General features: G+C 42.5%; 1 protein-coding gene across 1 annotated transcript in view; it reads left to right on the forward strand.

Moving 5' to 3' along the window:
• Positions 1 to 17,583, forward strand: part of CRISPLD2 (cysteine rich secretory protein LCCL domain containing 2) — a 40,198-nt gene that overhangs the window by 17,595 nt on the left and 5,020 nt on the right. Inside the window, exons 6-14 of the mRNA XM_077831260.1 lie at positions 366 to 466; positions 2,164 to 2,322; positions 3,360 to 3,420; positions 4,023 to 4,089; positions 5,224 to 5,354; positions 5,534 to 5,577; positions 6,779 to 6,851; positions 7,723 to 7,798; positions 16,318 to 16,451. Coding sequence (XP_077687386.1) covers positions 366 to 466; positions 2,164 to 2,322; positions 3,360 to 3,420; positions 4,023 to 4,089; positions 5,224 to 5,354; positions 5,534 to 5,577; positions 6,779 to 6,851; positions 7,723 to 7,798; positions 16,318 to 16,451 — 846 coding nt within the window. The remainder of the gene's footprint in view (positions 1 to 365; positions 467 to 2,163; positions 2,323 to 3,359; positions 3,421 to 4,022; positions 4,090 to 5,223; positions 5,355 to 5,533; positions 5,578 to 6,778; positions 6,852 to 7,722; positions 7,799 to 16,317; positions 16,452 to 17,583) is intronic.

A 17,583-nucleotide genomic window follows, 5' to 3' on the forward strand; every position in this document is an offset into this window, starting at 1 on the left:
CTCTGATGACCGCGATGAACACACATGAGAGAGCTCAAGGCAAATACCAGTCTCTGACTAACCAGTTGTGAAGCGGAAGGGAAACTACTGTACTGTGCTGCGTTTACTTAGTTTGCTCAGTGATCGTGAGAACGCTGCAGGTTGTATGTTCATGGAAAGATCAGAGACTGGCGGTCCTTTCCCATATTTACAGCAATCGAGCAACATAGAATTACAGTGGAAACATTCTTTTTCCACAATTCCTCAGTGCCTTGAGGCTCAGGGCTGCAGGACTCGGGCACAGGGCCTGAAAGCGAAGTAATGGAATTGTGAGTGTGGTATAGAAGCTACTTAACAGAAAAACATTTCTCACATGCTTTTTTCAGAGGGAACTGGATTGGAGAAGCTCCTTATAAAAATGGCAGGCCCTGCTCTGAATGCCCACCTAGCTATGGAGGAAGCTGCCAGAACAACCTCTGTTACAAAGGTAGGTGATCAATAAGCTATTTCTCTCAGCTCAATGCATCATGGGGAAATGCAAATGATCTCACCTAGGTCCTTGCTGTGTGATATGGAGAAACTGGAAAAGAAATGTCTCTGGAAACTTTTCATTAAAAGCAGTTACAGATTTGTGTGCTTTTAATTCCCCACCATTAACTCTGAAACATACAGAATAAGGTGAAGCAAGTACTATATGAGAATGTCTGAAGCAGAAATGCCAAGTAACTAAAACCTAGAGATCAAATTTGGCTTGTAGGCACTGGTATAAATCCAGAGCAACTCTATTAGTTCAAGGAAGTTTCTCTGTGTTACCCTGGTGTAACACAGATCACTTTGGCCCAGTGAATTTAGGCTTGTGTGTTTTGAAGGTACAAGCAACACCACCCTCATTTGGTTTGTTCTATAAATGGTGCTCTGTTTAGTAAATGAAAACAATTATTAATTCTGAAACCATCAGTGAAATTGCTCATATCATTTAAAATAGAGAATGCACTGGAGCTATGTGTTGATGGTATCTTCTTTCTTTACCTACATAAGCCTTTTCCTCTGTGAAGGAGTGAGCCTGTTTTCATAGATGCAGATCAACTCACTGGAGACTTGTTCAAAGCAAAGATTTTGGGCCAAAATCAATTTAGGTGCTTGATTTTTAGTAGCCTGAGCACCTAAATTGATTGAGCAATGAGGAAGCAAACACAGTGTAGGTATGCAATGTATTTCCATATGGAAGAGAAAAGAGAGAATGGAATGAGACTACTGGCCGTACAGCTGGAGGGGAGAAATTCCTCTACGAGATCAGTCATCGGTTTGTTGGTATCATTCCCCTCTCCATTGCTGGGGATGTAAGCAAAGTGAGGTTTCAGCTAGGACAAGTCAAGGGAAGTGGATTTAACCAGCACCACTTTGGAGCCTTTTTTCCCTAACTATGGACTTTGGGGTATGTCTACACTGCAGTTAAAAACCCGCAGCTTGCAGGGCTCGGGCTGTGGGGCTGTTTCATTGGGGTGTAGACTTCCGGGCTTGGGCTGTAGCCCAAACTTTGGGACCATCCCACCTCCTAGAGCCTGGGCTCGGAAGTTGGCACTGCAGTGAAACAGCCCCCCAGAGCCCAAACCCCACAAGCCTGGGTCAGCTGGCACAGGCCAGCCGCGGGCATCTACCTGCAGTGTAGACCTATCCTCAGAGGGCACAAGAACATTAACTTTGCAGCACAGTAAGGAGAAATGAGTAGTGCGTGCTGTGTAACTTAGCCACCTGACCATTTAACTGGTTAGGATCCTTTCTTGACAGTCTCCAGTGAATATGCCTGACTATCTTAGAGGACTGACCTTTTCCTCTACTGAGTAAAAGCTGTATTGGTAAATAGCATGATAAATAATAGTAAGACATTCACACACATGCATCAGCATTTGAAGTGACAGATCACTTCAGCCAGGTACACCATAGTTCTTTAAACAGTGCTTTAGATGCTGAGTAAATGAATGGTATGAACCCAGGCCTCTTTTCCTGGTACTTTGAGTCTGGCCCATTCTGTATTTAACTTGCATTTTGTTGAGTTTCCAGCTGTTTAGAAATAGATCTTTGTCGAACCAAACAGAATCTTCCATGAAATATCAGTCCTCCTGCAGCTTGTGTGACTTTATTATTAATGCAAGGATACTGTTTTACCTCTCCCCACCTAATAAGATGACCACTACGCACAAAAGCCTGAGCGGGATGAGACTAATGAAGTGGAGGTCCCACAAATCATAGAGGAAAAACACGTGTGGGTGCAAGAACGGGTGACCAAACCCACCAAATCAACCAAGATCAAGAAAATCACCACAACCGTGGACAGTTTCATGAGTAAGAGAGCTTCTTTGTCTTCCACATCCTATAAACTTTTAAATATCTCTGTAGAAGTGTGTGTGCATGTGTGTGGATGTGGAATGAGATGCCAAGAGGCCTCCAGTGCAAACCTGTGTTGAAGACCAGTTAAAATCATTGGATTTTTTTTTTTTTTGGCCAATTTATTTGGAAGCAATATTTTGTGTCCAACTTGAGGCCTGATTGTTCAGACAACCCTGAAAAGTAGGCCCTTTTAGAGCATCTTGGGCTGGATGCCCAAGAATTGAGGCACTCAAAATCATTAGTTGGTCTAGTCTAGTCTATTCTGGTTCTTCTATCACACTCGTCGTCATAATATCTGGTCACCTTTAGAAAATCTTGGCCAGGATCACTCGATGATATTCATATGGAGGCATTTTATTTGTCCTTGATTTACTATTTTACTCATTTGAACTATTCTGAACTCAGTGTTCACCACCTTGACATCCTTTCTGGATTTTGTCCAGAGGCAAAAGGGGGTCCAGCTCTGCTTGGCAAGGTCTGCTGAAATATTCATGGAATTGATAGTATCTCTTTAAAGGTTTTTCTAATCACTGTAATTTAAAGAGTGATCTACGGCAAGTGAGCTGAGGGGAGTGAGCATATCTTTCTCAAGTCTATCTGCTGGAATGTCGGTAGCCTATAATTAAGTGGATGATAGGAGTGCTGAGCAGGGTCTTTAGGCTATAAATTGAAGTCTTCTGGTGTCAAGCGTTTCCTCCAAGTTAATATTTACAAAGACACCTGTGTGATAAAAGGAACGGCTAAAGTGGCAATAAAGTGACTGATGTAAAACTGCTTCAGGCTTATTGTTCTGAGTTAGAAGTTCACTACTGCCCAGTTATTCTGTGATAAGAATTCAATCTTCCCACACAGAAGATCTCCTGGAGACCATGTCAAGTACCTGAGTTATCACTATAATGCAGTCGACCATTTATCTCTGGGCAATTTTTTCCTTGCATTCTTGTCTCTTATGTCTTCCTCCCGCCCCCCTCCCCTCCCCTTTTTTTTTCTAGCACAGGTCATTAAGTGCGACACCAAAATGAGGGACAAATGCAAAGGATCAACATGCAACAGGTAGTTTTTTATTGACTTCTGCCCCAGTGTCATTGAAATGGCAACCTTAAACCTGGCTGGCTTTTGCAAACATGGAGCAGGCTGGGTTCTATTTATTGTGACTAGAATCCAAATGCTGTCTAAATCCCTATGAAAAAAAGTCTTTCATTCCTCTTAATACAAATGATTTGGCCAAGTGTAGCAGTAAGGTGACTCAATTTACTTCATGCTCGAAATGGTGAACGGCCATGATAACCCACAGCTCCCAGGTGGTCAGCCCCATTTAGTAAAGCCTGGCACAATCATTTTGCACTCCTCTTGTGTTACATTTCCATCCAACCTTAGACCATCAATTCAGAGCTTGTCCCCACCTAGGAGCCCTGGTTAAGGTCCCAGGAAGGTACACTAAAGTTTATTCCTTGGAAAAAAACAAACCCACAGAATCTAAATATTGATCTCATTCTTAAGGGAAAAGGTATTTGAAAATGTGGCTGTTTTGCAATGCTGGTTTTAAATGGAGTAGTTAAATGACACTAATGGGATCACTATTAAATTAACTGTAATAAAAGTCTGACTCACATTTCACACTCACCACAGATATATATATCTCTCTCTTTAACTAGGTATCTGTGCCCAGCTGGCTGCGTTAACAGCAAGGCAAAAATCTTTGGAACATTCTATTATGAGACTGTACGTACTTTGTTATGGCTGATAGATGACATTTATTGGGGTTTTAATGGTAGTAATAGAAATGGAAAATGCTGGCAGTTCTAATGTAACATAAATTTTCTGCCCTCCCATGTTGGTGCTGTAAACTGTCTTACTGTAAACTGTATTAACTTATATAACAAAGGTAATCTGCATTTCCCCATCTATATGATAAAATCAGTGCTGAAAAGAGTATCTACTAAGGGTTTGATTTTGGTTCTGAGTGTCCTCTAGGCCCACTAAGTTCAACAGAAGTTGAGCGCTCTCCTGTACTTCACAGGAGTGCATGGCATCTTTCAGGATCTATCCCTCAGTGCAGTGAGCTATTGGGATGGAAGAGAAACTTTATATTAGAATTGCTTCTCAAGATGGTTCACAGGACGCTGGGATTTTTATTTTTAGGATGGCTCATTGAATCTTAAATTTTCAAAATAGTTTATAATTAGGGCAGGTCAACAATTTCCTGTCAAGACTGATTTTGATGGAAAACTGGGGGTTTGGTTAAACAATTTGGTTTTTACAAAATGTGCCTGCTTTCCAATGAAAATTTTGATTTTATTATTAAAAAAAAAATGCCCCAAATATATTGAAGCTGAAATTCTGCTGCAGATGGCTCATGGGAGTTGTAGTTCAGTTGCTTTGTGCTCCTGTTCTTCTCTGTGGGCTGGGTTTCCCTCTAGACTGCATCTCCCATGATGCAACATGGCTGGACAGCTGCCATGATGCACCACCTCCCCTCACCAAGGGGTTTTCAGCTGAAATATTTCAGATTTGACATTTTTGTTGAAAGCTCAAAATTTTCCTTTTGGGGGGGGGGAATGAAACATTTTCCAACCAGCTCTCCTTATAATTTACATTTAAATACTATATTTTTTATTTAAAAAAATCCATGTTTGTCCTTAAATCAAGTAAGGCTTCGAATAAAAATAAATGCATGTGTGTTATAACAGTAAAATTCAGCAGGCTGAAACGATGCAACATTTGCTCAGTAAATGTAAAGTCTGCGTAAACTTCAGCTGGTCTTTAAGTATTTCTTTTACATACTTGTTTATTAAATGGCTTAGAACTATTTAGGAAACATTGGTATTAACATGCTATTTGTGATGTGATTTCCAGGCATCCAGTATATGTCGCGCTGCAATTCATTATGGCGTCATAGATGATAAAGGAGGTCTGGTTGACATCACTAGGAAAGGGAGATCACCCCTTTTTGTCAAGTCGACAAGAAATGGCATTGAATCTTTAAGGTAATGCTTCCCTCAGAAACCAGATCTCTACGTCTGGAGGGCCATGACTTGTACAATAAATCGTTCTACATTTGTCACTGTTTACAAACAACAGAGAGTAGATCTTAAAGCAACTGTAGTGCATTTATTTGTTAAAGGTCAATGAAATATGTACACACATTTCTTGTTTTGCTTTGCAGTAAATATAAACCTTCAAATTCATTCATGGTTTCCAAAGTCACAGGTAAGTTTTTAAATGCCCTTTTTGTCATTATAATGTTGAGAAGAAATCAATGGTGCTTGAGTTTATTGTAATATATTGACATCATCATTCCAGAGCCATGTTCTTTTATGAATCTTAAATGGGCAAAACTCTTTGTAGTCAAGCGACTCTTCCTATTTGTGATTAGAGCATGTCAGGAAAAACAAAAGTGGCATTTTTCAAAACATTTCATGCCCCTGCCCCATTTTAGAACCCATTTGAATAATGCCTCAGCCTAGCGTGACCATATTTCCCAAAGGGAAAACGGGACACTGCATGGGGCTGGCCCGAGTCCTCCCCATCCTCCCAGCGGGGGCTGGCCCAAGCCGCTCGCCCTCTCCCCCTCCCACCATCTGAGCCCTCCCTCAGGCAAGGCTCGAGTGAACAGTGATGCACATACTCGTTAGGGTGACCATATTTACCAAAGGTGGGGGCTTGCATTGCTGCTTGCCCAAGCCCTGCCTGCCCCCCCACCCGAGCCTCCTTTTACTGAGGACCCCCCGCCTTCCCACATACAGAGCTGGCATTTTCACTCACACCTCCTTCCCCCATGTTCCTCTACACCCCACTTTGTGACAAAAGTGGGCATTTGTCCCGTTTGCTCTCGCCAACTAATCAAAAGTTGCAAGAGCAAATGGGACAAATGCCCACTTTTGCCACACAAGTTGGGACAGCCGGAACAGGGCTTAAAAAAGGGACAGTCCCAGCCAAAACAGGACGTATGGTCACCCTACTGCTCAGCTTAAATACAACCAATATTTTGGCTCGTGTTACCTTGAGCTGCTTTAGGGTGAAGCCTCTGGCACTGGCAACTGGAAAGTTAAAAGCAACACTGTCATTTAGACTCAGAATTAGACCCAAAACCTGCCCGGGAACCCCCTCCGTATTCAAAAAAATCTGTAACAAAATCACACTACTCCATTTCTCAGATATTCTTTTCTTTAAAAAGCCATGGTCCTTGGAGAAGGATTTTCTAGCAATTTAGTAGATCTCCAGCATGAATCCTAATAAAAATATCTCTTCGATGGAAGCTGTTTCTAATGAAAACATTGAAATTATTCTTTTGGCTGCATCTGCTGGACATGCATCCTGTCAGATGTGATGCATAACTAATGCTTCTGTTTACTTCAGGAGCACCAGCTATTTGGCTTTGTAATTCATCTCTCTATATTGATTTCCACAGTGCAGACACTGGATTGTTACACCACCGTAGCTGAACTTTGTCCTTTCAAAAAGCCAGCAACTCATTGTCCAAGGTAAGCTGCATATCTCAAATATGATGCTCTTTCCTTTGAACCTAGACCTGTACTAGGGTAAGGGAAACAGAAGCTGAAGGATTGGATGGAGATATTGAACTTTTCCGATTTGAAGCTGATAAATTAAAGATATAGATTATGTCAGATTAACTGGGGTAAAGGTTAAACGAGGAAGCTTTTTCCATATCCAAAACAACATACTATATGAATAAAATTGCCTGCTTTCACAAACATGTTTGTGATCTGAGCATACTCTCAATGCTGGCATACAAACAAGTTCCAGGATTTAAAATCCATATTTTTGTGGGTTTATTACTGAGTTTTTTACCTGCTTCAGCAATATAAGAGGGTCCGAATAGAAGACCCCCTCAAATTGGCCTCAATATGTGCATGTACAAATTTGCACACTTCGTTCAGTCACGTGCATGTGGTGTTTTGGGACGCCATCACTTGTACACCCAAATGATAAAATGTACACACGCAAAACCTTCTTCCTCTTGATGCTGGCATGCGAACGAGCGTTGCTCATGGAAATTCCATCAGGTGCATGCATGAATGACGATGGGCAAAAAACTCTACCTGCAAACAATTGTGTGTGCGGGGCCAGGCACAAGGTAGGAAGCTACGCTTGGAGAATTTGGCCCAATGGCCTTCATTATCTCCTGTTTCACTGGCTTAAAGGAGTCTCATTTGCAGCTGTGTAGACTCTATCGAGTTTCAGCTGAAAGGAGGAAAAAAGAACCAGTCAGCTGCTGCCACCTGCAAACCAGATGCCGGCCCTTGAAGGCTTCCTTCCAAGAGCTCAAGAATACAACTGGTTTTTCTCTTACTCCTTGATATAGCGAATAAATATGAATAAATTGTTTTTCAGGGCTTACTGTCCAGCCCACTGTAAAGCTGAGCCAGCATACTGGGCACCAGTCTTTGGCACCAAGGTTTATGCAGATGTGAGTATTCCACTTTCCTATGTCTCTCCAAATAACAAGGTGACTGTATTGAAATGACTGGATCCCCATGGTCATTTAAGAGATTCACATTCCATGAATTAGAAAGGTCAGAATTACATAGAGTCCCTATAAACAACAAGGAAATACCCTGCCAGCACATGGGATAGAAATGTCCCTTGAATTAGTTGGACACATTGATTAAATGTATCTAGTGTTGTACTTCAGAGTCAGCATTATAGTGCAGTGGATAGGGCGTCAGGGGTTGCACTCCCTTTTTCTGGCACTGATTTGCTCTGCAGCCTTGGGGAAGTCACTTAACCTCTCTGGGTTTTTGTCTGTAAAATGGGGTTGATGCTTGTCCACCGTCGTGAAGTCTCTTGAGGTGTACAGATGAAAAGCGAATAGCTTTGATTGGTACAAACGTTATATTATTACTCGACATAGCTTGTAAAAATAGATTCCCCCCCTTCTTTTCTGTAAGTAGAATATGATTTGTGAGCAGTTGTTGTGGAAATGAAGTATGGGGGTGGGGTTTGGGGTTTTTTTTTGTAGCTCTGTGAACAGCTGTCGAGTTGATGTGGATGGACAGAGGTTAAATGGCAAAAAATAAATGGACAGATATGCAAAGGAACTTTTTATTTTGGTCACCACTTAGAGAGAGCATGTGTCTAAAATCCACTGACCAAACAGGCTTAGTATAGCTTCTCACTGCTCTTATGGATCATCTCCACATGTGGGGGGGTGCAAACATATTGGAAAATATTCCTAGCAGGATCATGGGAGTATACGAAATAATACGCTTGGTATTGCTGGAACCATTCCATATTTGGTTGAATCAACTCTGCCTAAACTTCCACCTGGAAAAAGAGTGCTCCATTGGAGAGGGAGGGCAGGTCTTGGTTCCATTTTTGTTTGTTATAGATGTCCAGATCAATAAAGAAAGAAAACGGGCATTAGAGATTTGTTCTGGAGTTTGTGGGCCTTGGTGGAGAATTGCCTGTTGTTTTGTTGATGTTAGTTAGCGGAGTTGTTTCTTTTTTACCTTTGCAGTCACAGGCAGAATTAGGAAAAACACAGAGGAATTTGAAATTGGTGCCAGTTGTGGTTTGGCCTCAGAACTGGCACATGGTTAAATAAGATTGTCCCTGCAAGGTCCCAAGAATAACAATTTCATTGGGCAAATGATCAGGTAATTAACTGATCAGAAGAACCTCATGCAACTATTTCAGTTGATATTTTTATAAAGCTATATGAATAAAGTTGCATTGTAATCACATGCCAGTTTTCTGTTTACTCTAATCATCTATTAGGGCAATGATTCCGTTGCCTGTTTAGATACATAATAAGCCAAAAATTGGCATATAATTGTGATAATAAAATGTTACGTTTCTAGAACACCTTTCCCCCAAAGCTCTTTCCAAAATATATACGCAGGAAAGATTTCAGATATCTCTGAAAACCAGCCACCCTTGCTGGGAACCATAGCATGCGCTCTGTGTGTGTACTGTATAAGCACAGGAAGTAGAGAAGAATACTATCCAGTAGAAACAGCCGGGAAAGTTTTAGTGGTGGTGAAGCACTGGAATGGGTTACCTAGGGAGGTGGTGGAATCTCCTTCCTTAGAGATTTTTAAGGTCAGGTTTGACGAAGCCCTGGTTGGGATGATTTAGTTGGGGATTGGTCCTGCTTTGAGCAGGGGTTTGGACTAGATGACCTCCTGAGGTCCCTTCCTATCCTAATATTCTATGATTCTAGTGGGAAGAATGTGGCTATCCACACTAGATCTGCAGCAGGAGGAGTGGTGAAGACTATCATAAGATCTTTGAAGGTCACAAGCACTCAAGACCTCAATTTTGCATCTGATCTGAAAAAACTCCATAGCTGCTAAGATGTCCCTGAGGCACTAATTAAATACCACCATCTCAGTCCTGCATAATTTTATGATTTATACTGACTCAAAGGCACTAGTGTCCTGGTTCACAAGCTCCACTTCTTGTGAATCTCTGAGTTTGGGATTATATAAACGGGGGCATGGAATATGATTTGGGGGAAAAAATACTGCTCTGTCAAGGATTTGATAGATCTCCGTTAGACTAGTATGGTCAGGGCGTCAGAGATGACGGGTCTAACAAGGCATGTGTTGAAGAGTTTAGGAGCGTTAGCAGAATGGCAGGAAAAGACAGGAGTAGACTTGATAGAGAAGAAGGGGCTTGAGGAAGCTGTGGCAGAAGATTGTAAGCACAGTGAGGGGTACAAATAGGAAAGTTCTTTGCATTAACGATAAATCCGAGGACTGGAAGGCTGACAAAATAAGCAAACGTTCAGTGCAATGAGAATTTAGTCCGAAGCCTTTCCCACAGAGGGTACTGTGTGTGTGGAATGCTCTGCAAGAAGGCATGCAATGACATAGCATAAGCCACAAATCAGAAGAAAAATTAAAACCGACAACAAACAAAACTAGACAAGTGCTAGTCTTCTCATAGGCCCTGTGGATTCCCATCCATGAAGTGGCACCTTCTTGGGACTTGTGTATATATGTCACAGACTCTGTTCTTTTTAATAGCTTAACTAAAGAAAACAAAAAGTATTTTTCCCCATTGAGTTTGTGCTCTCGCACTCTCTGTCATGTCAGCAGCACACCCAAAACCCTGACCTGCAAAATGGTTTGGCAGCAGAGGAGTTAACGGGGCAATAACCTGTGGGCATTAGCATCATAAAGTCACTACTAAGTAGGTACCAGAATCCAATTCAATGAGCTTGTAACCTTCTGATCCGCCTTGGAGAGCTTCAATGTTTACATGATCCCAGGATGCATGTGAAAGTTTGTTTTACCACAGAGAACAAAGCTCCAGCATCAGGAAGAGAGGATTTTGGCTGTACTTGATTCTACTTGGGTTAGTCCATAGCCCCAGGAGAAACTAACCTCTGCAGCATGGGATTTTAACAGCTTTAAAGAAGATTCTGTTTTCTTCTCATAGAAATAAGGATGCTATTTTAGGTTGCGTGATGTCAAGGGCTTGGGAAACATATGTTTATAGGAAGTGAGGTCAATGTCGTTTTGGAAACCAACCAGGGACAAAGAAGCCAAGGTACTCATGATCAATGACAAAATAGTAAGACCTCTAATGTGTTGCTGAAGTGTAATTGCTAGAGCCTTAAAACGTGCACAATAAATTGTGGAAGCGAACAGTAAGGAGGAGGAGGCGGCAAATGCAGGTCATCAAATCCAGATGTTCTGCAGTTCTGCTAAAAGTTATTTCCAGTGTAGGAAAAGATGTTCCATGACCTTGAGGAAAGCAGGACACTAACTGTGGTTAAAAACAGACAAATGAAAGCACATGCACAACTCTCCCCTCCCTGGCTTCAAGCATAAAATGATTTGTTGGGCCCATGCATGGATGCACCTTATTACATGGCCATGTGCATTAAATGGATGAAGCTCCAAAAGCAGGAACAGGTGCATTTGTAAGGGCCCCATCATTAACTTTAATAATGCATTTTGTTAGACTTGCAAGTTTGGTTTCGGTCTTTCCAATATGAGAGATTTAGCTCCGCAGAGGTGTAACCAAGCTCTCTCACCCCTATCTTTTATGGGCAACAGGCAGCCTGGATGGACCAATCCTGGCTCCCGTTACAGACTTTGGAAAAAATTTCCATTGAGGGCCTCCCACAAATGCAAGACAGATGTAAAGGCTGGCATATTTTACAAAGCAATGGTGCTATCTTCTGACCATCTCTGGTGGATTACATGTAAATAGCCAGCATTGTGTTAATAACAAAACCAGGGTGAAATTCTTCATGGTGATTCAGCAGAATGATGGAATGGTTCCTCCAGAGATAAAATGGAAACCTTAGTATATTTGGACATTTAAAACCGAAGTGGACAGAGCATTAGAGCACATGCTGTAGGAAAAAGTTTAGATCTGGCTCCAAACTTCACAGCTCAGGCCCATCTCCAAAAGAATCCAGTTTCCAAGCAATAGAAGGGTTAAGAAAAGTCAGAGCTTCTTTACACTAGATTTCCAGAGTCAAGTGGTATACACGGGACATGGCGGAACAACTGCCCATACCCTTTCGGCAGGAACCATGTGGCCAACAAACTCCATCTTGCATTGCTTCAAAAAATCCATCAGTTTCTGCTGTGTCTAACAGTTTTGCTGTTTTGGAGGGCATATGGCTGGGCATCTTGGATACTGAAGCTGGGATAAGCAATGGTCACATTCTCATCTTGGAAAGATCACAAGTGAAATGCACACATCACTGTCCAGTGAAATAGAATAAATGGATGTCGTTGACTCTTTCCACGTCTGAGAGAGAAGCCAAATAACTGTTTGGATTAAAACCGGATTGGGTAGCCAAGTTTGCTGTTAAAAGTTTAGGACGGGGATTGTTATGGGCTGAGACAGAAACATGGCCTCAGTTTCTACCGAAGCTAACTTAGCCCTCCATCCGCGCCCCACAAAATGACTTTGCTGTGAGGGGCACCTGCAAGCTGCTATACCGAGATCTACTTTTGGTTGTTGGGTTTAGTGTGCGGGTGCTGAGTGCGGTTGGTGGCCTTGATATACAGGAGGTCAGGCTAGATGATCTAGTGGTTCCTTCTGACCTTAAACTCTCTGACTGGTTTAGCCAAATCAACCAAAATATGGATGATTTTTCATTCTTTATCAGCAATAACGTCACTTATTTCCCATTCCAATTAGTTCCAGTTTCCATCGGTGCTTCCTTTTTGAATGGGGCTGGCTTCCAAACAAACTGTACCCCGAAAGGCCTTGCGGAGTTAGGCAGTTGAAATGCAGAGATAAATAATATTGGTGGGAGAAGGGAAATGAACTGGCACAGCCAAAGAGGAGGGTGTTATGTTCATGGCATATGCGTAGAGAGTTAGGAAACCCCGCCCTTTCATTTATACTGTTCCTAGAGGGTTGCAAGGTAACACTACTTTATTTCTTAGAATCCAGAAATCTAACACAGCAACAACCAGAAACAGAGAGAGAGAAAGCAGGCTGCCCCCTAAGGCAGAGAGGCACTACTCAACCCACTTGCTCCAAGCTGGCTCTTTTTCAGACTGACTGCTGAAAGAGCCATATATCAGGCTTCCCGACACAGCCCCCTAGCCTGGAAGCAGAACCAGGAACCCCTTTACAACTTAAAGTGATAGCTTGTAATTTTAACACAGGTTTCAATACAGCACAGAAGGGAGGTGTTTCAGCTGAGATCTGAAATGAGGCAGAGGGAAGCAGACTGTTCCAGGCAGCAGAATGTGCAAGGGAGAAGGCTCTTGCACTAACGATTGGCTAGACTGTATGGAGGGACAAAGAGAGGAGAATAATATTAATGCTAGCTGTGGTGGAGGAGAATGGAAAGATTGCTGGCCTATATTCTGTGGTGATGGACATGCTATACATAAGTTGCAAGGTGAAGCCGCAAAGGATTGTTTTTAAGAGGGATTTGTTTCTTTATGGTAGATAAAGGGGCCCCACAGGGATTTTTCCCTCCCATTATTTGTTTTTGCCTTACAAAAATCTGCAGTTTCACTTCTGGTTTTGCAGGCAGCCATTTCTCACTGAAGTTAATGAGAGCTACAGGTGCTTGGTGGTGCTGGAAATCAGGTTGCTTCTGTTTTAGGCACCTAAATGTGGTTGTTGGATCTTAAATGTAAGAGCCCAGGTTTGAAAATGTTGGCCTGGTTCTCTGTAGCGGTTAAAATAAAAGGTTGGCCTGTTCTCGTCTGCACCTTCGTTTATTCAGCGAAGAAAAATTCAATGCTTGCTAATGCCGAAAGGAATGTCTCTGGGGCTGTGGGCTGTGTATCAAGCAGGGATCTTTATCAAAGCTATGTGAGAGTTTTTAAGCTTTTATGAAACACAGGAGCACTGGGAAATGTATACATAACGAATCGTGCAGCCTTCTTTCTTGGTTCATGGTGAGACCTGCACTTGAAAGGGAAATGTGTGTCCCATTCATGTTCAGGAACCCTGAGGAGATGAGAGAGAGAGACTCTCTCTCTGCTGTTGTGAGATAAAGGTAGCTTAGTCTCCAGCTGTCTCATTTGTGAGGCAATTAGCTGTGGAGAGATTTCCTTAAGAAGGAAGCCTGCATAACGAGGCCGATTTTTATCACCAGTGGAAACCACAGCATGTTGCCGAGCCCCCGAGGAGGAGGACATCTTTGTTTTCAGGCTAGTCACACTAAATGGGGACTTGATGGGTGACTTACGGCTTCTCTACTCTTGAGATGCTACAGCGGCACAACTTCAGTGTAGACACTGCCTATGCCAGTGGGACGGGTTCTCCTGTTGGCGTAGGCAATCCACCTCTCCGAGAGGCAGAAGCTAGTCAACAGAAGAAATCTTCCTTTGCCCTAGCGCTGTCTACAGTGGGGGTCAGGTCAGCTTAACGAAGCTGCTCAGGCTGTGGATTTTTCACACCCCTGAGTGACCTAGCTGGGTCAACCTCATTTTTAGTGTAGACTGGGCCTTAGTTCATAGGCCTGTTCATTGCTAATAGTTTGATGCAGCTGGTGCCAGACAGGGCTCCCCGGAGATCCCAATTCTGCAGGATTCCAGAGATACTAGGATCCATCCCAAGAAAGTGGGGCTGAGGCAGAAGCAGAGAACCTGCTATGTGGTATCTTTTGCTGTGCGATCCCTGAGGCCCCAGTGCCCTTCCTTTTGGGAGAAAACTCCTCCATCCTCCTAGTGCTTCCCATCTTCAGAGCACTTTTCCAACAACTCATTAAGATAAAGACTCATTGGCAAGATAGAAGATAGGAACCCAATTGGCTGATAGGGGAAGTGGTATGTAAAAAACAGAATGGCCAAAGAATGAACAAGCAGAGGAACAGCAAGTTCTGGAAGAAAGGAATGCCTTGGAAAGAACACCGTTAAGGATGTGTCCCCGTGGAGAGTGTTACAAATCGCCTTGGACAGTTCATTCAGGACAGTTTAATTTAATGAGCCAATTTTAGATTTACAGATTTCCCATTGCATACTAGAGCAAATTCAAAGCATATCTTCCAAACAAAGTGTTCCTGTGCTGTCTTGCCCATATATAGAAGCAAAACCAAACTGGCAATTAAAACTGCGAAAGCTGCCAAGAGATAGGCAATCCAAAGTGATAAATATATAGGGAATGAGGGCAAACCTGCCTTTTAAGGCCTTGGAGAGCGAGCGAGCATGATCTATAGTATGCAGATGCCGCTGGAATATTGCTTTGCAGGTTCTGCAGTGAAAGTTTGATTTTTAAAGATCAAGAAGTTTGTGGATTTTGAATTTTCACCTGTTCCGATCCTCAGTACTAGAGTTGATTTTTGTTCTGCTCCCTAGCAGTGTATAATCTTTTTAGAAGGTTCACGTCCAAGTTCATAGTGAGCCTTCTCTGCTATCACTCTATTTCCTGGATGTTTTTGTAGCTTAGTCATCAGTTGCTGGTAGGTTCTGTTCCTGCAGCAAACAAAACAAAATAAAATAAAAAACAGAAGCAGTGTGCAATACAGAGATTGCAGGCCTCATTTTCATGATTGCCTGCTATGCTTGGTGTAGTCAGTGGGAGCTGTGGGTTCTCAGCACCTCTAAAAACCAGACAATGATGAAAAGCTCATTTTAGCTTTTGGGAAGATGGGACCTAACGCGTCTCAAGTTAAAGATGGGATCTAACGCTTCTCAAGTTATTTCTTTAGGCCAAATTCACCAAGGATCTCTGCTGTTTCACACCAGCAAACAGTTGCAAAACCTCTGACAATGCAAAGTGGCCACACCCTCTCATGTGGACAAAGGCAGGGTTGAAGAGGTCAAGAAGTGCCATTGCAGCCCCAAAAGAGGGCTCATGGACTAGTAGACAGGGCCTAGCTGACTGGTAAATCCATTGATTCAGTCATTCTCTGAAAGAAAAGGAGTACTTGTGGCACCTTAGAGACTAACCAATTTATTTGAGCATAAGCTTTCGTGAGCTACAGCTCACTGCATCTGATGAAGTAGGTTTTAGCCCACGAAAGCTTATGCTCAAATAAATTGGTTAGTCTCCAAGGTGCCACAAGTACTCCTTTTCTTTTTGCGAATACAGACTAACAAGGCTGTTACTCTGAAACCTGTCATTCTCTGGATAATCTCCCCTTAGCAGAGTTCCTGTTGAGACCAATGGGCTGTTTGACCAGCCTGTTGAGAGAAGTAGTGGAAATACTGCTTACCCTCCATAGGGCGGTCACTACACCTCCCTGTGCCAGCCATGCTGAATTCTCACCCTTTGCAATTAGTAGCAGGGGCCATGCATCATCTGCAAGAGCTCATCTAGGTTTATTTGGTCCTGCCTCAGCACAGGAGGCTGGGCTAGATGATTTCTCAAGGTCCCTTCTAGCCCTACGTCTCTATGATTCTGTGATCTGTAGAGTCCTTTCTCACTGCTCAGGCTGGAAGACGAACAACGTTCCCATAAGTCTCCCTTCGTTCTTCCTTATTTTCCTAGTCATCAGAAAAAGGTCTTGGAACCCCAGCTAAATTAATTTACTTTATGATCTTTCAGAGTTCCAGTATCTGCAAAACGGCCGTGCACGCTGGAGTCGTTAAAGATGAGATTGGCGGTTACGTGGATGTAATGCCCGTGGACAAGAAGAAAAATTACATTGGCTCCTTGAAGAATGGCGTCCAATCTGAGAGGTAGGGTCACTTTTCTTTTTTGCAATCAGTTTGTGAAAATGTGGCTGATGGGAATTGAATATACAAGGTAAGTGATTCTAACATGTCAGTGTAAACTCAGAGAAGCAAACGAACAAAACAGTGTGTGTCATCCCTTCTTTGCCTTTTGCAGCTGAGTGCATTACTCTTGGACTCTGTATATTAAGGATGTAATACTATTAAGCGTCTCCTTAGTTTACAAATTAGTTTAAACTAGTCAAAATATGAATACACTGTTAATAAATTTCACTGGGTATACAGCACTTTAAAATTTACTCTGGTTTTTAGCAAAGTCATTATTAATGTTGGGGGAGCAGTTTCACATGAGTTTTATCCTCAAACATTCTGGCAAATTAACACCACTGAAAAGATAAACACGTGGTCTGCATCTTTCATTGTACAGTCAGCTTTGTGGCTTTCACTTGGGTATTCCACTACTAGTTCTGGGAAGTCTAGTATATTTAATAGCATAAGAACATGAGAATGGCCATGTTGGGTCAGACCCATGAGTCCTTTAGCCCATGCTGCAGACGTTCATGCCTTCAAATCTATTACAGAGTAGTGGAGGACATGCATGGAATAAAGCTGGCATCTTCTTAAAACAAGGCCGGTGAGCTATCCGGGGGTCAGTTTGGATACAGTTGTTGTTCTGCATCAAATTTTTTGCAGTTACACTGTGCAAACGTTTTGTTTATTTCAGTTTGTACATGAACACGCCCCCTCAAGATGTTTGCTCAGCCACTTGTCAATGGTGAATACATTAAATCCTTAACACACAAAAGAGGAACTAGATTCAAAAAGGCCCAGATTTTCGGATCTTGCTTTTCTGCAGACCTACATTGTCCTCTTACTCTGATGGAGCAAGGAAGTGCAGGCTTTAATGCCCAATTATGTGCCTGGCCGGTCTGTGGAATGTATCATTGGTGCAGTTGTATGTGAAACACACTTGAATTTAGGCACACATTTTGCACGTGCAGCACTCTGAAAATGCAACCTAACAGATTTAATAATCTCACTTAAATGCAAAGTGTGAAAACGGTCACAGTTCAGCTCGAGGGGAGAATGAGACTCAGAGAAGCTGCCTGTGGTTAGTCCGTAGCGTTTGGGAATTGTG

The sequence above is a fragment of the Eretmochelys imbricata genome, chromosome 12 (assembly GCF_965152235.1).
Source record: "Eretmochelys imbricata isolate rEreImb1 chromosome 12, rEreImb1.hap1, whole genome shotgun sequence".
In the NCBI taxonomy this organism is placed as follows: Eukaryota; Metazoa; Chordata; order Testudines; family Cheloniidae; genus Eretmochelys; species Eretmochelys imbricata.